This window comes from Lycorma delicatula, chromosome 2 (assembly GCF_047948215.1).
Source record: "Lycorma delicatula isolate Av1 chromosome 2, ASM4794821v1, whole genome shotgun sequence".
Classification (NCBI taxonomy): Eukaryota; Metazoa; Arthropoda; class Insecta; order Hemiptera; family Fulgoridae; genus Lycorma; species Lycorma delicatula.
The window spans coordinates 231830950-231857245 of NC_134456.1; the positions used below are offsets into that span (position 1 = coordinate 231830950).

At 28.8% G+C, this 26296-nt stretch overlaps 1 protein-coding gene across 3 annotated transcripts; it reads left to right on the forward strand.

Annotated features, from left to right (window-relative positions):
* Positions 1–3114: 3114 nt before the first annotated feature.
* Positions 3115–25818, forward strand: Ppt2 (palmitoyl-protein thioesterase 2). 3 transcript variants are annotated; one of them, XM_075357339.1, is made up of 6 exons: positions 3650–3762; positions 5011–5449; positions 5990–6131; positions 19071–19178; positions 23052–23325; positions 25496–25818. In XM_075357339.1, exons 3-6 carry the CDS (start codon positions 6053–6055, stop codon positions 25692–25694), a joined length of 660 nt encoding a protein of 219 aa, XP_075213454.1. In that variant the 5' UTR covers positions 3650–3762; positions 5011–5449; positions 5990–6052; the 3' UTR covers positions 25695–25818. The 3 variants fall into 3 exon arrangements, with proteins under 3 accessions (XP_075213455.1, XP_075213452.1, XP_075213454.1); XM_075357340.1 differs by lacking the exons at positions 3650–3762; positions 5011–5449 and adding an exon at positions 3115–3352; XM_075357337.1 differs by lacking the exon at positions 5011–5449 and having other exon boundaries at positions 3397–3762.
* Positions 25819–26296: the final 478 nt, after the last annotated feature.

Genomic DNA, 26296 nt, shown 5'->3' on the forward strand with positions numbered 1-26296 from the left:
TAATGATAAAAAAACTGTTATGTGAATAGGTTTACTATGGGTACAGTATCATACACACATTTCATTAATACTAATGTGGCAATTAAATACATCACAGTAAAATAATATAAACTATGAAAAATTTATTTTATGTATTTTATAGAAGAAATCCAAAAGATATTCTTATGGGATTTGTATGAAATAAATATGCAGTAATTAACCAATTTTAAAACTTTGTGACCTTGGTAATCCCAGATTAATTAAATAAACATTATAAGAATTGCACGTTTTGAGATTGAAATTTAAATGTTGTATTTAAAAACTAATGTAAGAAAAAGACTACATTTTAGTAAATAATTTATTTAGTTATTAAGTGAATATTTCTTTATACCCAACATTTCAGTGTTTGTTATATAATTTACATGACAATTTTATGTAATTATTACATAGTTAAAAACTTACTTTATTTCTTTTGTAATTTTTGTAACAAATTGTTATAGCATTTGAGCAAACTACCCTTGAATTTGTTACCTGAACTTAATTATTTTACAAAAATTTTATTACAGTTTACAAAAATAACTTTATCTCTTCATTTAAATTAAATAGTTTTAAAATATGTAGATTTTATGTCTGTTTTTAGAACATTCTTAAGAAAGTATACTTTTTTCTTTATTTAACGATAAATTATAATTTTATAAATCAATTTTTTAAACTAGTCCTTATCTCCAAGTAGTTTGAGTAAACAGTGCTTGAATGTATCTTGAAAGCAAATGGAAATTACTAATATACTTATGTTCTAATTTAACCACTGTTTATTTCAGAATATATATATGTATAAAATAATCTATCATGTGAACAAACAATGACAAAAATTAAAGTTACATTGCACCCAGTATTGTTTAACTTCATATTCTATAGTAAAACCAACAGACTGCTTTACTGAAATGTGGGTTTTGTTACTTTATCCTTTGACATCCAGACTGCTATTCTCTAAGACATTCAAAAGTGTTTGCAAAACTGTTTATAATGGAACAGAATGTAAACTCGTATCTTATTAACATGAAAACTCGTGTCTTATTAAACATTAAACTCATATTGGTAATACATATAACATGGAAAATTGTCATGCACAATTGAAAAACATTATTACAGAAAACCCTTCTATTATTCAATATTTTACAGTTTGGACTTCAATAGTGCAAAGGCAATGTCAGTTTGTCAGTCCAAACAAGTATTTAACAATTCCAGTATAAAAAAAAATCACTTTCGGCACGCCAGATGGTAGAGGTAGATTTCACCGATGCTAAGTAGGGGATAAAAATGATTTCCACTTTAAATTTAAGAAAAACTTCAATTTACTCAATATGAAAGTGATTCCATGTGAAAAAAGTTTCATATTTAGCATACGACAAGCCCCATTTTCTTACAATTCCAGCAACATTTTGGTCATCCCTTGTCATAAAGGTTGGTTATATCAAAAATTGTTTTAGACAAAAGTTTTAGGTAATGTTTAGAGAACTAATGACCACTTTAAACCGATTCGATACTGTCCTATTAAAGGAGGTATGATTCTTTTTTGTCTTCGAAACCCTATTTTTTCAACCCCCTGGCTAATAGTTGTTGAAAGTGGCCTCCATTTGCATAATGGAGGCCACTATGTAAAGTGCATCTTTACATAATTTAATGGCATGCTCTTAAATATATGTTGTAACATTTGTTAAGGAATTTCAGCATTACATCATTCAACTTTGCTCTGCAATTTAGGAATGGTGTGAGGATAAGTTTTGTAAGCAGAATCCTTAAGGTATCCCCACAAGAAAACGTCAGGAGGGGATAATCAGGAGACCAAGGGGGCCCCTTCGAAATCACTTGTCCATGAAAACACTGATCCAAGAAAGTCATAGTGTGCCATATTTCCCCAATTAAACCGGCAATAAAAGAAGGAAACGTTCTTCCATAAGGTTATGTCACTTTTTGAACAGTGTAATTAAAGTTGAATTTCTCAAATTTTTTTTTTTATCATTCTTAACCACCCCGGGGGTAACTGGCATCACCTTGCGGCATTACCTCACGTTACACCCACGTACACGTCACGTAGTGACGTGGAAGCAGATTCCACCCCTGGCTTGGCCTATTCAGGCCCCCATCGGGGTCCTCCGTGCATCCTCGAATCATCCGAAACTCCGCTTGTGGATGGTCCCGATGGCTCTCCGCAGGGAGGCTACCCATCCCGTCCCTAACCTATCAGGGTCCAGACACGCGTTTCGCGAGCCCTTCCCCTTTTTCGCGCCCTCTCACACCTTCAGGGTCCATCTTGCCATCATCAGAAGCAGCCCGACCCCGAATTTCTCAAATTTGGGTTGTCTAATTTTAACAAACGTTACTTACATAAATTTTCTCAGAATTTTATTCTCTAAAAAGTTAACTAGAAATTTCTATATGTTCATTGGTAAATTAACGAAGTTATTTTATCCGAAATCTAAAAATTTGTATTTTCCGACAAAACGTTTTCGTGTTTTACCCAGTTTTTCTTAAAATCTAAATAAGATAGAGGTCTGGGAACACTTTTACCCAGATGAAAACCCATAAGAAAGCACCAAATTTACCGATCGATTCGTGCCCCAATAATTTTAATTAGGTTTTATTTCACAGGGGGAGCAGAGAGCAGTGCTAAACGTTTGGCGAGCCAAAACTCTCTAACTAACGGTTTTCTGACCCATGTTTACATCAACATTTTTCTTATTTTTGGTTGTGTATCATCTCCCGAGAATTTGCTATTCAATATGAAATCACTCTATATATATATATATATATATATAATAAAATTTCTTTAAGTGAATAGTATTTTCGTACTTATCATACCTCAAAACGAAAAGAAAATTCAATTTTATCCCCCAATCACGCCGTGCGACCGAAAGTAATGCCGTACTTTTCTTCGGAAAGTCAGTAAATTATATTAATTCAACAAACAGTCTAAGATTAATTCAACATATGGGTTGATAGAAATAAAGAAATATTAATATTTTTTTGAACGAATATTTTTAAAAGATATTTTGTAAGCAAATTTTCATTTTTCATGTACTAAGAAAGCGAGTCTGAAATTATTTTCAGCTCTGTAAGAATATCGTTTGGTATATTACTGATTAAATGAAGTAGTGAAGAGAGTGCATTTCATTTCGCAGACATCAGATTTTTGAGACAATTCATATTATAAACAGTTAAAAATAAAATTACAAATGATTAAAAACATGCAAAATTATTCTTTATTAATTAATTGAGTCCTAATGCGAACAAGGAAAATAAATAATATTGTAGGGCTTATGACCTTAGAAGTCGGTGGCCATACATCTAAAAAAAAACATTGCTTAACAAGGTTAGTAATTTACTTCAGCTGATACTTGGTAGTATTAATAAAGAATTGGTACACCTGTATGTCATACTTATCGTTACATTTAATATTATAGTTACTGTTTTTACTTGTAGTGTTATGTGATGACAGCGCTGGTTTTAAAAGTGTTTGTGGAGTATTAGAAATTATAACATTTTTTTTATAAATAATACATTTGTCCCATGTTTGTGTTTAGTACTGATTTTTTTTCTTGAAGAAACAGGTCGTTAATAGTTGTTTGCATTAACTTTCTAAAGAGAATGCGTTTATTTCCATTGTTAAGTTTAATAAATATTATTTACGTCCACTGTAGTGGTTATCGACCTGTTGTGATCGTACATGGCATTATGACAGGAAATCTGACACTATTGCATTTGGCTTCAAAAATCAAATGGGTAAATTCATTCGTAATATTTGTTTATTATACAATATTAATATTGTTTTTCCATGAAACGTATATTATTCTCAAAGTAGTGAGAATATAAATCATCTCGCTGTTTAGAGATGATTTATCATCTCTAAACAGTTATAAATGTTATTTAATTAGATATTTATTATTACATTGTAATTATGCAGTTTCCAGTTTAAATATTTTTAAAATACAATATGTGATGCTGAAATACTATCAAACTCCTACAGTCCTACTTTCAAAGAAGTTGTGCAATACTTCAGGCAATTGCAAGCACATTTTCATCTACAGAGATACTTTCTATAAATTATTTAAATGTAATTATTGATATCTTATGGTAATATATGGCCCATTAATTTGTAATATGATGTCAATTAAAAATGTTAGGTTACATAAAATTTTAGCTGTACTGTAAATCAGATATTTTGTTAACAACATATCGAATTTATATGTTGTAATTAACATTTATACAGATTCATAAAGTCACACACTCACAAGTAAAAAAAATTATATTTATATAATGTCAAGTGTAATTTAATTATATGATACAGGAAACTAAACAGACTGTATTTTTTATTTTTTGCTTACATGCCACAGTAAATGTGCATAATGTCTACCATGAGTTGATGCAAATATAAGCTTGTTTCTTGTTGTTCAATGCACTTTCCCTAGAGTTGCTGCTCTGATGTAAAACATAATCTCTTCAATATTTTCTTTCAATTTATCGAAAACGTGAGGATTGTTCTTGAAAACCATAACTTTCAGATGACTTCATCCATTGAAAAATTCATGTAACAATTGCATAGTTGAATTGGGAGCATGGAATATAGCACCATCTTACTGTAACCAGCAGTTTTGCTTTTCACTTTTAAGCAAGAGTGTAATTTGTAATAATTCTGAATTATGTCCTGCAGTGGTTTTGTGAAATATTTGGTTTTTCCTTGGGAAATTGCACTAAACACTATTTTTTGAGAATGCAGTAACTTTTTGTGACAGATGTGAGGATTCTCAGAACTCCATTGTTTTGTTGGTAGTATTTTGACAAAGATAAAATCTTGCATTATTTGAATAAAAAACATTATTCAAAATACACACATCATCTCAAATGAAAATTTGAATCACCTACATTACCGAAGTCATCTGTTAAATTTAGGTTCTTCAAATTCTTGCTCTACCCAAATTCAGTACAGAAGTACAGAAGTAACTTAAGTTTTTTTTGTAATCTTGTGTACAGCCCCAACCAAACATCCAGTCTGCTGAGAAAGTTTCTTGGGTGACTCTCTGGAGAATGTATTAGCGACTTTTGAATGTTGTCCACACTGTCATCACGTAACATTAACAGATGGCCACCACACTTATGATGAGCTACATTTTCTGTTTCTCAAAATTTAGACATAAAGCAAACAATGACTGTTTATTTGGTTCTGCTTTATCAGAAAAATTAGCCTTTAAAATCTTCTGGCATTCAGAATAAGACTAAGTGATTAAATAATGATTCACAATAGACATTAACATTGGGCTTATGAAAACAGCATGCTTGTTTTACTACTGTGAAATTAATGGCAGAGACAAAGGAGTGAAGAGTCATATGATCTATGCTTTTTGACATAGTTTAATACAGTCGCAGTAAAATATCTGTCTCACCAAGAACCATATAACAAAAAAATTACAAGGTTAGTATCAGCATATTTTGGTTTGGGTGGTTTTATGATCACATTGTATATTGCTTTATTATATATTGTAATCTAGGGCATGAAAGGAAATTATTAAGAGTCCATGTGTTACAAAACCATTATTTCAAGTTGATTGCACTCAATACTAATATGGTCCATTGTATACCATTCAGTAAATTAACATTTATTTTAGTTTGTTTAGTTTATCTTGTGTTAAAACTAAAGAGAAGATATTATGAACTATAAGATATTATGATATCTTATAGCCACCCAGAAGGCATCAATCTCATTGATATTCTCAAATTCACGGAAGCCTGATAATGTAATTTAATTAAACAAATTAACATGTGGAGGCACAGCTCTTTCAGTAGTTGCATTAACATGATGGCTGACTAACGCTTGATATGGCTTAAGTAACAGAAACTTAAAGTTCTGCATAAAAGCTGAAAGTAATTTTAAATTACTACTTAATTTAATAATGCTAAACAACATTTTATTAATTTTCTATTCTGACAAAGAGTTTTTATTTTCTGTTATTAGGAACATCCAGATACCAAGGTTTATGTACCTGAGAGGTTTGCAGGTTGGTCAAGTCTTTTACCAATGTGGCGTCAAATCTTGGAATTAGGAGAAGATATTATGAACATATCTTATAACCATCCAGAAGGCATCAATCTCATTGGTATTCTCAAATTCATGGAAATCTGATAATGTAATTTAATTAATTTTAAAGATTTTTTAAAATGATTTTGTGTATACTAAAAGAAAAATTCTTATGAGATGTAAGCAATTGAAGTAGTGGATCAGAATCTTTCCTGATCTTTTTCAAACAGTAATGCTGTTCATTCATCAGTGGTAATACAAACAGTAGTACCAATGGTGAAAGAATTGTATTATACTTTCAAAAATATTTAGAAAAGTGTTTTTCCTTACTGGATACAGCAAAATGATCTGACAGTTTAGCTGTAACTACAAAAAAAATTACAAAAATCTATTTGATTACATATAAAAAATTATTTTTTAAAAAAGCTTTTATTTAACTAGTATTAATATTAACATTAATAAAAAAGGAAACAAATTAGAAAAACTCTCTAAAAAGTAAAAAAATAAGAAATAAATCAAATTGAGAATTTTAAACCAAAAAAATATAATATATTAACAAATATAAAAATGCACTGAAAAGTAAAAAATAAATTATGTGAATATCTAATAAATAAAAAATAAATAAATGTAATAATTATTAAATTTTAAAATTAACAGTAATGAAAATATTTAGTTAAATAAAAGCGTGGTGCAGTTTTTATAATTTATTTAAAACAACATAACATTTATTTTTACAACAATTAATTTTCATTTTCAATAACGACGTGAGGAGGTGGAAAGGTCTGCTGGAACCTCTCCAGTTGAGACTGACTAGCTACAAGTAACAATCTGGGAAAATGCACCCGCTCGCTTTCTTTGTATGTGTTCTCACATAGTTGAAGTTCATCTTCGAATTCTGCTTGTAATCTAAGCTAAATTGAATGCACTCTTTCCAGTATAAGTTTCATTTTAATAATTATGAATTTTTATTTAATGAATTCATAATTATGATTACAATTATAATGATAATAATTAAGAATTTTTCAGATTACCGTCAAAATGTAATAACTTTGTGCAAGATTTCTAAATTTAATTTTTTAAACTTATTAACCCTTACCATCTCTGTGCAAATTTGAACCATCAAAGAATTAAAACTTGAGTTATTTTATTACAGATAAATAAAGTATATTTATATACTAAACAACCTCATTAAACAAAAAGTATATTTTAAAATACAGCAAATGTCTATAAATACTTATTCGAAAACATTGTTATAAAAACTGCGCCACGCTTTTTTTTAACTAAATTTTTTCATTACTTTAATTTTAAAATTTATTAATTATTACATTTATTTATTTTTTATTTATAAGTAATTTATTTTTTACTTTTCAATGCATTTTTATATTTCTTAATATATTACATTTTTTTTGTTTAAAATTCTCAATTTTATTTAATTCTTATTTTTTATTTTTTTAGAGGGTTTTTCTAATTTGTTTCCTTTTTTTAATTAATGTTAATATTAATATTAGTTAGATAAAAGCTTTTTTAAAAAATAATTTTTTATGTGTAATCAAATATATTTTTGTAATTTTTTTTTTTGTATTTTCTTTTCAGACTAAAAAAAAGTAAAAATATTTATTTTTACACATCAAAGTTATATACGTGTACCAACCAAATTTCAATCATTTTCATACAATACTTCATGAGAAATGAAAATTTTCAACTAAATGCATGAATTTAGCGTAGGGGTCGCGTATAGGTGGGTCATACCAAATTCCGATGCCATAGTGCTGTATTGTCATCGAAGTTACATATGTGTACCAAATTTCATTGATTTTCATACGACAGATCAAAAGATGTAGCAGTTGCAAGATTTGATTATTCCTGAAGTGAGTTAAATAAAAGCTTTTAAAAAATAAACGAGTTATTGTCATATTTTAATTTCATTATATTACTGAGCAATTAATATAGTTTTAATTATAATTATTTATATTGTTGTAAAAAATTACACCACAATGTAAATTTTCTATTTTTTTCACTCGCACATAAGCATCAGTCTGAAGTTTCTCATCACTCACCGGGTCATTTCTTGTAGTATTGTAGCAATTCTTGCTGAATGGTAAATTTAGATTCATCAACTGAAATCACAGTTTTGAATTTTATGCCTCATAATCGCATGCATATCCTCCATGAAGTGGTCATCGATGAAGTTCCTGTGAATTTGTGTTGGCCATTAATAAAAATTTCTCACACCTGAAATGTAAAATTGAACTTCGTTACTTTAATGATCGAGTAACAATTTTTTGTGTAGGAATATCATATTGAAACTTTGTACTGTATGAAAATGTCATGATTTAAAATTGCTATGACATGAAATTCACCAGGATTTGAACTTGAGACCTTCCAAGTAAAAGACTGAGACCACAAGTTTCACATGATGCTTGTGAGAGATAAAACTAAGGGGGTTTTTAACTATTTGTAAGATAGGCAGATTAAAATCAATACTACCAGTAGCTCAATTGAAGAAGATTGCGCTATTAGCTCTGGAAGTTCTTTTTGTAGAACAGTTTCCATATTATATAAAACTGTACTGTTATAAATTTTTATTAATTGTAAAGCATGTAAACTTTCACATTTATTGTGCTAAATATGACAGCCAATATGATAACTACATTGTTTATTATTGTACTTTCAATTGTTTAAATTATAACAAAAATAAAAGAAATTGGCTAGAAATTAATCTCGAGTCCTGTTTGTGTAAAAAACATCAGTGCAAAATACACCAGCATTATAAGACAGAACAAAAATATTTGCTTAGAGTCAAATCATTAATTGGAGCAACCTAAATTTCAAACATTGATTTTTTTAAAAATTAAAGTAATTATAATTTAAGTATTTTATTGTTTCTTTGTGACTGAACACGAGCAATTAATAGTTAAATGATTGTTTATTGTGTTTCCTTTGGTGAAATATTCTATTCACCTGCATTTACATTAGTTAATGATGTTACTAAACATCAGGTTTAAGCATAATCCATATTTTGTTTATTTTAAGAAGGCCAATATTTTTGATTTTTGATGTTGGATTAGGTAATGAAAATTAGGATTTTTTGTTTAATTATTACAAATGTTGATGATGACAGTGATTAATTTATGGGTTAATAAGTAATAAGTGGAAAAATATTAACTAAAAATAAAAGTTAGTAAGTAGTCTTCAATTGGAACGTAAACCCCAACACTAAGAGAGTTAACATTAATTAATATATTAGTAATCAGTTTAACTAACTACTCTTCATATTTGTGTTATTTATTGTATCATATTATACCAAGAGTGTTTTTGTCTGTTACTTGTGTCTTTATTTACTTATTGTATTTTTTAAATTTCTTTGGTTAACAGTAAACATTTATATTTGTTACATTTTCCCAAGTATACTCATTACACAAGTAATGATAGGTTAGTAATATTAAAATGATTGAATTTAAAACTATTCCTGGATGAACAGATGTTAGATTTAAATTTCAATAAACATTCAAAATAATCAATATCCATTGAGGTGGATATAGCAAGTTATAAATAATTGCATGTATTATTTTTTATGCTTATTTTATAATTGTAATGTTTTTAGATGTAAACTGTTTTGTCACTTTTGAATTAGAAATTAAAGAAAGATTAGATCAGTCAGTTACACTGCAACATGGTGAGTAGCAAGGGCACTAGAACATCGTTTTGATTCTGTTTTTTGGGAAAAATAAAACATTGTTCTTTCACATAAAATTTGGCCTACATTTTATTTTAACATTAAGTATTTCTTAATGAAAGTTATTATCATTTCCTTAAATGGTGTGTGAAGAATTTGTGTTATGAATGTTCATGTATTAAATGTTTTGCAGTTATTAAAATCATTTGGTTTAATTCCTAAGCGTCACTTCACTTTTATTTGAATCCTCACATCACACCAATATTTGTAGGCAAACAGCAACAAAATAAGTAGTTAAAATTATAATTCAAGAAAAGGGTTAAACATTTGACATGAAAAAGATAAGTTTTGCTTCTTATCAATGTAAACATCACAGTGAATGTGAATTTTTCATATAGCCAGCTGCCTGTGTCTGTGGATCATATACTTGTCGTCTATTATAATACAAAATCAAATGTTCCAGTGTTGGAGAATTTATGTATGCACCTCTGGTGAGTAGCAGTGTGAAACTATACAAGTTTCACATTTTTGCTGTTCTACATGGCTTATAATTTTGTGTAACTGTGATTCAAAAGTATTTCTATTGGCAGTGTAATCAAACTATGTTGACTATTGCTTATAGTAGTAGAAACATTAAATGATTTCAAGTATCATTCCTTATCCAGTTACCACTTTTAATTTGGCTGTAGTCTTAGTAAAGATCAATCTTCCTAAAGATTCTGGCATACTGATAGGAGTTCGGTGTTGAATGTTTAATTTTGTTATGTAAGGAATGTTTAGTTGTTGTATGTCACTAAACAGAACAGTATCATAGATTTGGGTTTGTATGACATGTCTTACTGTCTGTTATTTTCTTTCCCTTCAGCTTGCAAAACCATCGATTATCACTGTTTGTATAATCCATTGCTGCGTAAGTCTAATACTACACGTATAATCTTGTGTTGCTTTTATGATTCCAAGAAAGAAAAAAATGATAAATTAAAAAATGCAAAGGCTGTTATACTCTCTTATTTTGTAATAACCTACTGATTTATCAAAATATGATGTTGCCATTTCTTTCTTGGATCATATGACATAATAAAAATGAAATGTTACCAGCTCATTGCAATGGAAAAAAAATCATTCATGTGCCATATATGTAGTTCTCCCTCATAGTTTAAGACTCATAATTTAAGACTTGATATATGTTAATATGTATTTGGATGCTGGATAATATACTTAGAAAGAATAGATTCTTTCATACCACCCACTAATCTCCCCATTTCATCATCATGCCTGTCATCAGTCCATGATCATCATTTCTTTATTGTTGATCCCCTTTTATCCATTATCTGTTCTTCTCCATTACGTTCCATTATCAGGTCCATCTTACCTTGGTAGTTTCTCTGTGCTGACGATTCTTGGAGGACCAGAAGAGCCAGTTTATCCTATGTATCTATCTAGATGTAGTAAACATTCTATAAACCGTGTTTATAGAATATAGACTTGGGGAGTTAGTTTTCTGGTCAGTGGCCACACAATAAATCAGATGACTAAATTGTCTATACAGTAAAATGTTGGGCCTCTTAATTTCACAAAAAAAAAAAATTGAATACAGTACAACCCTGTTTAACCGGACTAGATGGAGCTGAACATTGTCCAGATGAACGAAAGTCCAGATAATCTGGAAATGTATAATATACCTACACTACAGCTTAATGAAATCACTATATTATTAATGTAAGATGTTGAAACTTAAAATCAATGTAGTACATATTAACAAATAACTTATACAGTAATTGAAATACAAATTCAAACTTACTTAACAGCTACATCAACATTTACTTACTTTTAAAAAAATCTTTATAGTTTTTTGCTTTAATGATGATTCTTTGTGTTTTGTTGCTTGATCTTGTAAACACTTTAGGGTAAGCAGTTGATGGGCAGACTTTTCATTTTGATTTTCAAAATACGATGGCGGCTTTTTTAGCATATCAGTAGCAGCTTCTCTGTGAGAGATCACTTGCATTTCTTCCTTGAGGAATTCATCATCTGAACTGTCTTCTGTGTTTTTGCTATCGGGATGTGGATTTGAAGAACATGCTTACACGATATCATCATCGCTATAGATGCTGGTGATCTACATCATTTTCATTGTCCATCCATTCAGCTACATCTTCATCTTCGGCAGCACATGAATCTTCTAAACGATGAATAAGTTGTTTTAAGGAACTGTTGTTTATTTCAGAAGTCGTCTCCATGTTGGATTCAGATTTCATTTCTTGCCAGATTTTGTTCCAACAATTTTTCAAAGTAGAAGCATTAATTTCGTTCCGTGCTGAAGCACACTTGTAAATTACTGTTAGAATATTAATTTGTTTAAGTTAATTAAAACTCCAGCTTCCTCACCATTTCTTTCAATAAGTTTTATAAGTAATTTTTTTCTGCAATGTCATTTGAAGGCTTCTATTACACGTTGGTCTAAAGGTCGGATCAGTGCTGTCGTTTGTATGAGTAAAAATCTTACAAAGATGTCATCATCTCTCAAGTCATCTGCATCTAGATGATAAGGAGCATTGTTGATAAATAAAACAGCTTTTTGTGGTTGCTCTACTTCAGGGACGAAGAATGAAGAAAACCATTCTGTAAATATTTCGCAAGACATCCATGCTGATTTTTGTGACCTGTATATGCAAGGAAATGCATTCAAATTACTAATATTCTTCAGTACTCGAGGTTTAGCCTATATTCCTAACACAAGAAGTGGGAGCTTCAGCTTGCCTGACGCATTACTGCATGAAAGAATTGTCATCCTTTGCTTACAAACTTTATGCCCCTTAGCAGCAGAGTCCAATTCTGAGGCGAGAGTTTTTTTAGGTAGTATTTAAAAAATAATCCAGTCTCGTTAGCATTGAGAATCTGAGATGGTAATAAATTTTCTTTTTTTATAAATTTTGAAAATGTCGTTTTATAATTTTCGCTAGCAGCATGATGCACTGATAAACTCTCCCCTGATACACTTAGATGTACTCCATGGTGAGCCTTCTCCCCACCTAACAAACCTGAACTTGCTGTGAATGACGGATCATAACCTAATTTGTCATTTAAAATTAAAGCCTGAGATTATGAAATGGCACCTGATGTAGGAACCCCGTGCTCTCTGTCTTGGGTAAACCACATAAATAAAGCTTTGTCTAGCTGACTATTTTTTGCTGTTCCGATAGTCACCTCGTTGCCTAAACTATCTTTAGCCACCATTTTGTAACAAAAATTTTCAATCTCTTTTCTGTGTTTTTTTTTTTTCAGTGTGAAACAGTTTGATTTCCTACACCTAATTCATCACAGTTATTTTTTTTACAGATTCCCTTTATCTATACAAAATAGCGAATTAAGTTTTTCTTCCATGGAAATGACTACTCTCTTTCATTTAGTAGCCAGTCCACTAAATTACACCGCACAGAACACAAAATTTCAGTCACAATCACTACTGTAGCAAACTACACCTTACAATCACAATGTTCAATGAATACTGGTACTGTACTGCTTTTCTAAATAAAAGTTAACTAAAATAGAGCACGACAGAGTGTATAGTCCTATACATCCGGTCATTAACATTATATCACCCTCATTATAACTACTGTACAAAAATATTGCACGACTATTCTCAGAAAAAGTAAATGTACGGTAAGCAGTACATGAGTTATCTAAAACCGAATATGTACATACGTATTTTTAATAAGTACTACTGCCAGTAAAATGGAAACACTATACAGTATACTCAATACAGTAGGCCTACTATTGTATTTCTTTATTTAATATATTTAAAAAAAAATTAATTTACTACATACTACTGTATTACAGTACATATTTTATTTTAAAAAATTAAAAATGCCTTTCTCGATATCGGTCAAGATAATCTGGAAGTCCGGCTAAACGGGGTTGTACTGTAGTAATATTTCACGTACATTAGACTGTCTTCTTATAAGAGAATCCTTCTTCTCCATATTAGACTTGTTGTTCCGTATGTGTGTGTTCTGGGAACTATCCCAGAACAATCAGCAGAAATTTCAACAGAAAACTTGGAAATTGCTATTGTTTTCCTTTGCAACAATGAAATATTCTCAACTAATGACAAGGAGTAATTTGTATTAAACATTTATCATTACATTCATCATTTACATTCAGATAGTATGACTAGTTGTAAAATACTTAAAGAAAATATATCTTTTACTCATTGCAAATATTTTTACAATTTTTAGGAGATAAAAAAATTAATGTTTTCAATATTTTAGCTTCTAAAATTCCATTCTCAGTTGTTTTTTTTGGTTATATTTATAAGTGCCTTCAGTTGATTTTTTCTAATTTTTTTTATTTTACTTTCCTGTTACAATGTACAGTACTGTATAATAAGGGGAACTATTACAGTGGATCAAAATTTGGTAACCAGTTTTCATTTCTCCTCGTTTTGAGGTTTCCTATGTCCAAAAAAGCAAAAAAAAATATGAGTGAAAGTTTATATATATGCATGTTTACAACTATTTTGTTATCTCTGAAATGGGTGAATATATGTATAAAACCATGAAATTTGGCATGATGATGACTCATTTGTGAAGTACATTGATACTGACCCCTAGGGGAAGATACCCACCACAACCCCTTCCGTACCTAGCCCTTATGGGCTTTACCAGAGATCATCTTCAAAACCACAGCTTTTGACAGATTTCAGTCTGCCTCAGCCAGGATGCCACTTTTCACTTAGCTAATGCCACAAGTGATATTCCCATCGGTGTACTACTATCTATAAAGAACTCATTAGACAACACATCAACCAAGTTTTAAACAAGACTGAGTGGATTAAATTACATCGAAGGAACTGAACTACCTACCTGAAATAAGTAAAGTTGAGTCCAGCATGCAATGTCAACTGCTAATTTTGTTTATAATCAGAAAAAGAACTGGGTGGTTCACCTTCAACTTGTCATGAGGATAAATACAACAGAAAAATTTGTAACCACATTCCCAGTTTTTTTCTATATTGTTTAATATAGAATTTATATTATGATTGCTTAGATTTAAACAAAAATAGAAATCACTACTTTTTTTTTTGTCTTCAGTCATTTGACTGGTTTGATGCAGCTCTCCAAGATTCCCTATCTAGTGCTAGTCGTTTCATTTCAGTATACGCTCTACATCCTACATCCCTAACAATTTGTTTTACATATTCCAAACGTGGCCTGCCTACACAATTTTTTCCTTGTACCTGTCCTTCCAATATTAAAGCGACTATTCTAGGATGCCTTAGTATGTGGCCTATAAGTCTGTCTCTTCTTTTAACCATATTTTTCCAAATGCTTCTTTCTTCATCTATTTGCAGCAATACCTCTTCATTTGTCACTTTATCCACCCATCTGATTTTTAACATTCTCCTATAGCACCACAATTCAAAAGCTTCTAATCTTTACTTCTCAGATACTCCGATTGTCCAAGCTTCACTTCCATATAAAGCGACACTCCAAACATCCACTTTCAAACATTTTTTCCTGACGTTTAAATTAATTTTTGATGTTAACAAATTATATTTCTTACTGAAGGCTCGTTTCGCTTGTGCTATTCGGCATTTTCTATCGCTCCTGCTTCGTCCATCTTTAGTAATTCTACTTCCCAAATAACAAAATTCTTCTACCTTCATAATCTTTTCTCCTCCTATTTTCACATTCAGTGGTCCATCTTTGTTATTTCTACTACATTTCATTACTTTTGTTTTGTTCTTGTTTATTTTCATGCGATAGTTCTTGCATAGGACTTCATCCATGCCGTTCATTGTTTCTTCTAAATCCATTTTACTCTCGGCTAGAATTACTATATCATCAGCAAATCGTAGCATCTTTATCTTTTCACCTTGTACTGTTGTATCTTGTATGTTGTAATCTAAATTGTTCTTTAACATCATTAACTGCTAGTTCCATGTAAAGATTAAAAAGTAATGGAGATAGGGAATATCCTTGTCAGACTCCCTTTCTTATTACGGCTTCTTTCTTATGTTCTTGAATTATTACTGTTGCTGTTTGGTTCCTGTACATGTTACCAATTGTTCTTCTATCTCTGTATTTGAACCCTAATTTTTTTAAAATGCTGAACATTTTATTCCAGTCTACATTATCGAATGCCTTTTCTAGGTCTATAAACGCCAAGTATGTTGGTTTGTTTTTCTTTAATCTTCCTTCTACTATTAATCTGAGGCCTAAAATCACTACTATAATTACAAAACTATTGTGATACATTTGGATAAAACTGAATGTATATAGATATTTTTTTTTATAGACGTATCATTATTTTAGATAATAATCCTTCATTATTGTCAGTAAAGTAACATAAATTATTTTTATCATTGCTTTTTTTTATGAATATATGTTTGTTGTTTGTTTAGAGTTCCATTGTTTATTGTATTGTAAAGATTAGTAAAGTACTTCATGCTGAGAGTATTTATTATATTCACACACATCCACATTTATTTACACATTTCATTTAAACTGTTTTGTTACATATTTCCAAATAAAAATCAATAAAATGAACCGATAAGATTATTTTGTATTTACAATGTAATTCAGTGAAAATTTAAAAAGCTGTTTATTTAACCAATCATATTATTTCACATAATTACAAGGACGAAATATCCACTTTGTTATGTCACCAGTTAGTTACAAATTATAGAAATAATTAATTTTAAAAAATTTATTTGTGATGAGTAACATGAATAATAAATATTTAACAGAATTTAAAGAGTAGAAAAAATATTGTACTACATAATAACTGTCATCAAAATATTTCTGGAAATTACTTCTTATAATGTGTTCTAACTAAAATAAATCGCTTAAATTATTATTTTTTATTGATCAATATTGCAAAACAATTTTGTTTAAAAAATTTGTGTAATTATTCCTCATTGTATTATTTAGAAGTATCATATTGCATTTTGCTTATTTCCCTGTCATTTACTTCCTGAGAATTCCTCTATTAAGTTAATAGCGAATGTGTCTACTTTTTTCAGAAAGCAATGTGTAATAGACATAAATAGATTGATGCTGTTAATATATTAATAAAATAGGCTTCAGACGAAGAGAACTTTTAAAGATTTGTAACTTTATCTCCTTTTCAGTTGCTACAATTTTTATTTTGTTGATCCCTACAGAAGTAATCCATTGATCTCAAATTCAACTAAAAGCCCTTCAAGATATTCCAGTCTTTAAAGACAACATCCAAAAATGTTTTTGCCTTATCAAAAATTTGGTGCAGTACTGTGACAGTATTGCACAATTGATCATGACTTTTGCATTGATCAATAAAATTGATTACAGAAGTAAAAAAAAGGTCAAAGTTTGGGTTTGCAATTTTTTAACATTGAAACAAATATCCAGACAAATATTTTTAAGAATAAGAATGTCTTTCTAATTCTCTGATCCATATTTGATCATAGCAAACCTTTTAGTTGGATGAGAGCTCTTCTTGGTTGTTCCAATCTGCATCTTCTATCTTATTTCATCTGTCCTTTGTAATTTTACTTCTTAAACAGCAAAATTTTCTGAATTCTAATATATTTATTATACTCACCTTTCTTAATATTTAATTACTCAAAAAAAAAAAAAAAAAAAAAAAAAAAAGGAAATCTTAACACTTAAGTTTTTTGTTCTGTTTTTTATTTGCTTCTTCATACAATTTGAAACGCAATAGGGACAAACCATATCCTTGTCTTCTCATTTCTGAAGCACAGCTCACCTTTCTTCATCACTGATATCTTATTAAGGTAAAGATTATATATAAGGTTTGTTTCTCTATATTTCAAGTTAATTTTCTTTAAGATGTTAAATGTTTTATACTATCTTATGTCATCAAGTGTTTCCTCTAGATCTACAAATACTTAGTAAAGTGGTTTATGCTTCTTAATCCTTTACTTATTCAGCTGTGTTTACCAGGTGAATGCACATCCGTCCATAATTTACTTAGTGAGTAATTTTTGTGCATGGGATGTTAAAGTTGGTAGTGTAATAATTTTCAAATTTATGTGCTTGTTTTTTTTATGCAGTGACAATTACATTATTTTTAATTTAGAGGGTATTACTCCACTCAAATTTTTCATATTGATGTATGAAGCATCCATCATACATAGAATTCATACAAAAAAGGATTAAAGCTACTTCTTTCAGATAACATAGTAATTCTTATAACATATAAACAGGTCCTGTTATTTTATGTTTCTTTAAATGTTTTAGATCTCTATTAAATTTCAGATCCTGGTATACTGTCCTTTCAGATAACATTTAAATTGTTAACTTATTTTGTAAACAACTGGTAGAATGAATAGGAACATGATAGCTTAAAATTGAAATCAGTGAAGGGGTTAGGTGTTACAATTTTCCTATATTATCACCCTGCTAATATTCTTCTTCACATGAACTTTCTTACTTTCAGTGTTTTTGGAAAATATGTGTAAAGTTTTGATTAAGGCTGTCTACTCATATATGTTAGAAAGTTTTTTTATGTTGAGAAAAATATATATATGTTATAAATAGCGAAGTGTGAGTTGACAAATTGTGGCTCAAACATTGCTTTGCATGATCGCTTAATAGGATTATTATTTTTCAAATTTATCCCACTTGATTTTTTAATTTGAATTACTGGTTATCTTTGTTAAAAAAAATGCATAATTTATTTTAGACATTCTTCATCAAGAATTGTTTGTTTTTTCTATGGCTAAAGTGATGATTGTAGTAACCTGATGATTTCAGTTATTATTATATTTTTGTATTAAATAAAATCAATTGAATGTTGAGCTAAAAAAGTTCAACATTACAGAAAAAACTGTAGATTGAGAAAAAAATACAAAAACAAAATTTTTGATTAAAAGGTTCCAGTAGGTAAAAAGAAAAACTCAACAAAGGAGAATGAACTGAAGAAAGAAGAGCTAAAAAGTCTGAAAGAATGAAAATTTTCTGGAAGAAAAAGAAAGAAACTACATAAAATGATATTTGCGTTGTCCTTGAAGGCCTATATACATTAAGAAAAAAATTAATTGAGAATATTGTTACAATGTGTAACTTATATTAAGCGTCATGACTTTTTGTATAATATTTATGCATGACTGTTACAATGTTATATTTAACATTGAGTGAATTTTTTTATAATAGTTATTTTTATTAGATCATTTTTTTATTCATAGTATATTTAAAAATATCATGTAACAATTTTTTTCCATAATTAATGCATTCAGCATGTTATTAAATTAACTTCAGTCTTGTTCTCATTCTTATTTTTTCCTCAACTGTTATATTTTGGTATATTATAGTGTGTCTTTAAAATTTTTTTTAGGATATTCACAGGGAGGTTTGATTGCCCGAGGAATCTTGGAAGCATTTCCTGATCATAATGTTAAAACATTTATTTCTTTAAGTGCACCTCAAGGGGGACAGTATGGCAGTAAGTTGAAATTAATTTTCAGTCTTATGTTAATTTATGTAAAACTGTTATGGGTCTTTAACTATGTTTGTTTTTTTTTATCCAAGACAATTCACAATAAAAATGATTTAAAACTATAAACTTTTTAAATGATAGAACTTGATAATTCTAATTAATTGATAAGTTTTTAAACATCCTTGATGTTTTACTTGAATACAAAACAACACTTTAACTTATCACCTTAATACGTTCAGACATTATAAAATTTATTAGTATATAGAAACATGAAACAGTGGCATACCGAATGAATAGACAATTCAAATCCATCCAATTTTTGACCACACTCTGAGTGAATACATGTCTCCACAGTCACTGAAAATTGCTACAAGATCTAAAACATGAGATAAGTTTTGAATGTTATACTTATTGAATTTAGTTCATTACTTAAATAATTTTTTTATGTCTTTGTATTTATAGTCACAATTAAAGTCATTAACAACTGGAGTGTAACTGTAAATGTATCAGTGAAAATGTAATCTTGATCAGATTCAGGCCAACCATTCCTGAGAATTGTGGTTAATTGAACCCCAACCACCAAAAAACACTAGTACCCTCAATCTAGTATTCAAATTTGAATAAATGAATAAAAGTTACTACCTTTACTAGAATTTGAACCTAAAAACCCTCGACTTCATACTGTAAATCTAATTTACTTTTTGTTTTTTTTTAACTTGTAGTATAAAGTATTTTATTAAACTGTAATAAGAGGTCCTTAAAATATGCAGAAATACATTTTTTAAGTTCATTTGATTGGTGTAACCATGTATTGCTGTAGTTGAGTTAGTTAAGTTATATAACTGTAACAATATGTATTGTGTATTATAATATCTAGAAGTAAAATTTTTTTCAGTTTTAATAGTTTAATATTTATCCCATTATCATATATTTTTAGTTTTGGATAACTGACATCAAAAATGTTTTTGCCATTTGTGATTTAGTTTGTATAATTTAAATTCTGTACTCCCCTTTACTATGTTATATGGGACTTCAGATCCAGTTCAAAATTTAATTATGCCTTCATAGGTAGTTAAAAATATTTTTTTTTTTTGTCGTCAGTCATTTGACTGGTTTGATGCAGCTCTCCAAGATTCCCTATCTAGTGCTAGTCGTTTCATTTCAGTATACCCTCTACATCCTACATCCCTAACAATTTGTTTTACATATTCCAAACGTGGCCTGCCTACACAATTTTTTCCTTGTACCTGTCCTTCCAGTATTAAAGTGACTATTCTAGGATGCCTTAGTATGTGGCCTATAAGTCTGTCTCTTCTTTTAACTATATTTTTCCAAATGCTTCTTTCTTCATCTATTTGCCGCAATACCTCTTCATTTGTCACTTTATCCACCCATCTGATTTTTAACATTCTCCTATAGCACCACAATTCAAAAGCTTCCAATCTTTTCTTCTCAGATACTCCAATTGTCCAAGCTTCACTTCCATATAAAGCGACACTCCAAACATACACTTTCAAACATTTTTTCCTGACATTTAAATTAATTTTTGATGTTAACAAATTATATTTCTTACTGAAGGCTCATTTCGCTTGTGCTATTCAGCATTTTCTATTGCTCCTGCTTGAATGTTCTTGAATTATTACTGTTGCTGTTTGGTTCCTGTACATGTTAGCAATTGTTCTTCTATCTCTGTATTTGAACCCTAATTTTTTTAAAATGCTGAACATTTTATTCCAGTCTACATTATCGAATGCCTTTCTAGGTCTATAAACGCCAAGTATGTTGGTTTGTTTTTCTTTAATCTTCCTTCTACTATTAATCTGAGGCCTAAAATTGCTTCCCTTGTCCCTATACTTTTCCTGAAACCAAATTGGTCTTCTAACACTTCTTCCACTCTCCTCTCAATTCTTCTGTATAGCATTCTAGTTAAGATTTTTGATGCATGACTAGTTAAACTAATTGTTCTGTATTCTTCACATTTATCGCCCCTGCTTTCTTTGGTATCATGACTTTTTTTGAAGTCTGACGGAACTTTGCCTTTTTCATAAATATTACACACCAGTTTGTATAATCTATCAATCGCTTCCTCACCTGCACTGCGCAGTAATTCTACAGGTATTCCGTCTATTCCAGGAGCCTTTCTGCCATTTAAATCTTTTAATGCTCTCTTAAATTCAGATCTCAGTATTGTTTCTCCCATTTCATCCTCCTCAACTTCCTCTTCTTCCTCTATAACACCATTTTCTAATTCATTTCCTCCGTATAACTCTTCAATATATTCCACCCATCTATCGACTTTACCTTTCGTATTACATATTGGTGTACCATTTTTGTTTAATACATTATTAGATTTTAATTTATGTACCCCAAAAGTTTCCTTAACTTTCCTGTATGCTCCGTCTATTTTACCAATGTTCATTTCTCTTTCCACTTCTGAACACTTTTCTTTAATCCACTCTTCTTTCACCAGTTTGCACTTCCTGTTTATAGCATTTCTTAATTGTCGATAGTTCCTTTTACTTTCTTCATCACTAGCATTCTTATATTTTCTACGTTCATCCATCAGCTGCAATATATCGTCTGAAACCCAAGGTTTTCTACCGGTTCTCTTTATTCCGCCTAAGTTTGCTTCTGCTGATTTAAGAATTTCCTTTTTAACATTCTCCCATTCTTCTTCTACATTTTCTACCTTATCTTTTTTACTCAGACCTCTTGCGATGTCCTCCTCAAAAATCTTCTTTACCTCCTCTTCCTCAAGCTTCTCTAAATTCCACCGATTCATCTGACACCTTTTCTTCAGGTTTTTAAAAATATGGATAAGGTTAGAAATATGGAAAATAAATTTTTTTCTGGTTTGATGTTATGGTACAAAATCGAAAATATATAAAGTTGCTATTTTTTGCTGTTAAATATATTTTTTTAAATTTTATATATATATATATATATATATATATATATTTAGACCAGTAAATTATTTTTCATAATCTTATATTAGGGGATCTTAAGATAAAGGCAAACTAAAGTAACTGTTATAAATAATATTAAGTATCTTAAAATTATACTGGATATCAATTATAGCAAGATTGGTAGCAAGATCTCTCACAGTGAGCAAACTGGGGTGTGTCAGCAAAAGTACATTAAATTATATGGAAACTTCTGTTGATTTGTTGAAATATGTATTGTTGGATATTACAAGTTAATCAATAAATAAGTAATGAGAAATAAAGGAAATTGTATCAACTACATTAGGTCTAATTGATATTACTGAAAAAAAATGAATTTCTGGGTTTATTCACTATTACAGTTTTATATCCATAACATCGTTTTCATCCAATTTCAATTTTGTTTTAGAGCATATGATAGTGTAGTAAATAAATTTGTTCCATCTGTCAACTTATTTTCTGGAAGGTTTTAATTTTACTCTATTGATTTTTTAACAAATTGTAGTTGAGAAAATTTCAAGAATCTAATTATAAATTTTGTGATAAAAACAATCAGAATTAATTTACTATATTATTATTTTTAATATTTTATGAATTAAGATTCTTATTCTCTCACCGGTACTGTCTGCTTCTGATAAGAACATTTAGTAACAATAGCAGCCTGCTAAATCCATTGTAATCATATTAAAACTGGTTTATACAGGGTTATTACTTCCAGCTTATATTTTTCCTCCAAATTTAATAAATATTCTACACGAATTATTATTAAGAGATTACCTATACCGTATAAAATTTATTTCAAAGAAATTTTATGTAATGTATGATTTGTATATTTGTATTTTATTATATGACTGGTCAATTAATGCGTTATGCTTTTAGAAATAGTTATAATTGTTAAAAAATTATCTCTATTATATAATAGTTATTTTTTTTACAGCTCAATTTCTTCATTTATTCTTTAAGAACATGACTAAAAACACTGCCTACAGATTATTTTATTCTAAACTTGGTCAACATACATCTGTTGGAAATTACTGGAGAGATCCTCACCATGAGAAATTGTATCTTAAATATAGTAATTTTCTTCCATTTGTTAATAATGATGAAACATGTCCTGATACAATGTATTTCAAGTTAGGAATTACAAATTTAAAAAAATTGGTTCTTATAGGTGGGCCTAGTGATGGGGTTATTTCACCATGGCAGTCTAGGTAAGATATATCTAGAAAAATGAATTAATTTTTTCTTATATATTTAAAGTAGATTAACTTTAAACATTTATGATTGTTCATAAATTAAATTAGGTTAAAAATATTTTTTTTAGATTTTATTTAAAAATATTACCCCATTAATAAACTTTTTGATTTAAATTACTTCCTGTTGTAGAAAACTGGTGTTTTATCTTGCTGATCCACATATGAATTGATGATACAGTCTGGAATACTTTATATTAGCTTAGTTTTAATCAGCAATTTCGAATGATATTCTTTTATTATTACCAAGGTTTTATGTACACATTTTCCACTATCTGTAAACTTTTCCATAAAAATTAAAATGAAATGAGATACATATCTTTATTAAGTTAGTAAAAGTAGAATTTACTGCCTTAGTACATTTTCAATGGCTCTACCTTCATCAGGATGTTATTTCAAAAATAAACATTACAAATATACTTATAAAAGAGAATAATGTTGCTCTTTTGGCAAAAAAATTAAAATTGATTATCATTATTAGTTGATGACTACCAGTCTTTTATATCATAATGGTTGGCTAATGTTCTGCCAGTATCTCTCACATCTTTCATTTTTAATATCTATTATTTTAATTTTTTCACCAATGAAGATATAATATTTTAGTCTATCAACTAAAATATTATTCTACTTTTCAACTTAATAAAGGTGTTTTTTTTTTTTTTTTTTTTTTTTTAATTGTAATTAGTATACTAAAATAAGCTGCAGGATGAAGATTTTCAGTTTTTCATAACAATACAGTAATGTAATTAAGATAATTAACCAGTTATGAAATCCTTGAAATTCAACAGTTAATCATTTTAAGGACTCCCAGTTAGAATTTTCAGCAGACAAAATTAAATGTTGACTCAAAAAATGTTAAAGACATGGAAATAATTTTGTACTGTGAAAATTCAGAAACTGTCTTACAAAACTTGTTTCATATTTTATTTACTTTTCTCCTGAAATTTTTTGCTAAAATATATCTCCTGATTAATCAGAAAAGACCTGCAACATAGGAAACGCCATTAGATTTTTTTTAATTGTAAGTGTTCAAAATTCATTTGCTTTTTTTATTGCTTGAATTTTTTCACAAAAATTCATCCTCAGTTTTCTTTTCATTCTGTGGAAACAGTTTCATCAGAAGGAGAATGGAACCTCCTTCCATTTTAATTAGAAAACCTTCCAAGAAAAGCTGTTTCAAATTTTATGTCTGTTAAATTAAAATAGACATATTACATTTTAGAAGTTATTTACTGAATTGCATTCTTATCAAATACAAAATTTAACATTCAAAAGATGGCAGGGTTTAATTTTTTGTCTTATTCATTTTATTTATTTTTTTTTTTTAAAGTACAATCGTACTGAATAAATTTCAAAAGTTAATTTTTTTGTTAGGAGAGAGCTCACTGGTAAATATTTCAGTTTCGGCCCACATATAAACTGGGTTCTGGGACAGTGTAGTAGTAAAAATATATAACATAGTAAAAAATTATAATAAAAAAATCATGCCATGCAAGTATTTATGAAAATGAGAAACAATAGTTTCTATTAAATCTTTGTTATCTCACAAATAGTGACCATATTTTAATAAATCAACTACCAAAATAAAATTCGGTCTGGTTTTTAAATTTCATTTGCAGGAACATGTTAGCTACTGTTTACAGATTAATAAACTACTCAACTTGCTAAACTAGAATAACTTGCTTTGGAAGCATTTATTAAACCTTATTTTCAATTTGAAAAAATAAACATGTGAAAATAGATTTGCATTCTAACTCTAGAAATATGTTTGCAAATTTTTTTTAACTTTATTTTCAGCTGCTTCATCAGTGGTGTTATAAAAGATCTGGAAGTACAGGTACATTTCTTCTTAGTTAGAAAGAGATTCATTGTTTATTTTGATTGTTACTGTAATAAATTCAGAAGAGAAATACTTGATATAGTACAATATTAATATTCATTCTTGTAATTCATATAACTAACTTTTATAAATACCAAAGTAAGCTGGTTTTTATGTAATTATTAGTTATATTAACATTGCCCTGTTATTTTTTTAGAATTTTTTATGAAAATTTAAAAAATGTGTATTACTTAATTTTTATTATTTTTAGCACTATTTGTGTATCTTTAACATTACTCTTTTTTCCAGTCATTTTGGTTACTATGATGATGATGAAAATGTTCTTGAATTAAAAGATCAAATATCATTCCAGAATGATGTTCTAGGATTGAAAACACTAAATGATTCTAATCGTTTAGAAATAATCTCAGTGGATGGAGTTACTCATTTTGATTGGCATTGTAATGATTCTGTTATTGATAATTATATTATACCATATTTGGATTAAAATATGGGACCTTTATATTTATAAGAATGAAGATTAAGTTTAATCAAAAGATACATTGTTAAAATATTTTGACGATGAAATTAAAATATGTAATTAAATGTTTTAAATATAAAATAATATATAATTATGATTTTTTTTTATCTTACCTTTATATTTGTTAAAAACTATTATATTTTTTTATATTATTAAGAAGGTCTGTTACTTTGTAGAAATTCAACTATGCATTGAGAGTGCTTTAGATTGTAGGAGGCATAAAAGATCCAGCTCTACTCCTATAAGTTCCTCATCCACTACTTCAGTTTTTTGCAACCTCTGAAAGTCCCACAATCAGAAAAACTAATCTTTAGAGAAACAGACCCCCACCACTCTATTTCTCTCTAAGAAACAGCTGTCTTGCCAGCTATTATATGGCCATTCCTATGTAAATGAATTTTTCAGAAACAAGCTCTAAAAATTAAAGAAACTACAAAATTTTATTTATTTATGGACATTTATTTCAACAAAGATGAATTAAGTTTACATTTAAGTCAAATAGACAAATGAAAGAATGACTGAACAGTAACAATATTTCACTAACTAAAAATTATTACAGCTATTTAGTA

Coding starts and splice junctions, on each gene's coding strand:
- Ppt2 (XM_075357337.1), top strand. CDS start 3,628: ATGCGTTTATTTCCATTGTTAAGTTTAATAAATATTATTTACGTCCAC. Junction 6,132..19,070: donor AGAAGGCATCAATCTCATTG/GTATTCTCAAAT, acceptor AATTTTTTTTAG/GATATTCACAGGGAGGTTTG. Junction 19,179..23,051: donor TCAAGGGGGACAGTATGGCA/GTAAGTTGAAAT, acceptor TTTTTTTTACAG/CTCAATTTCTTCATTTATTC.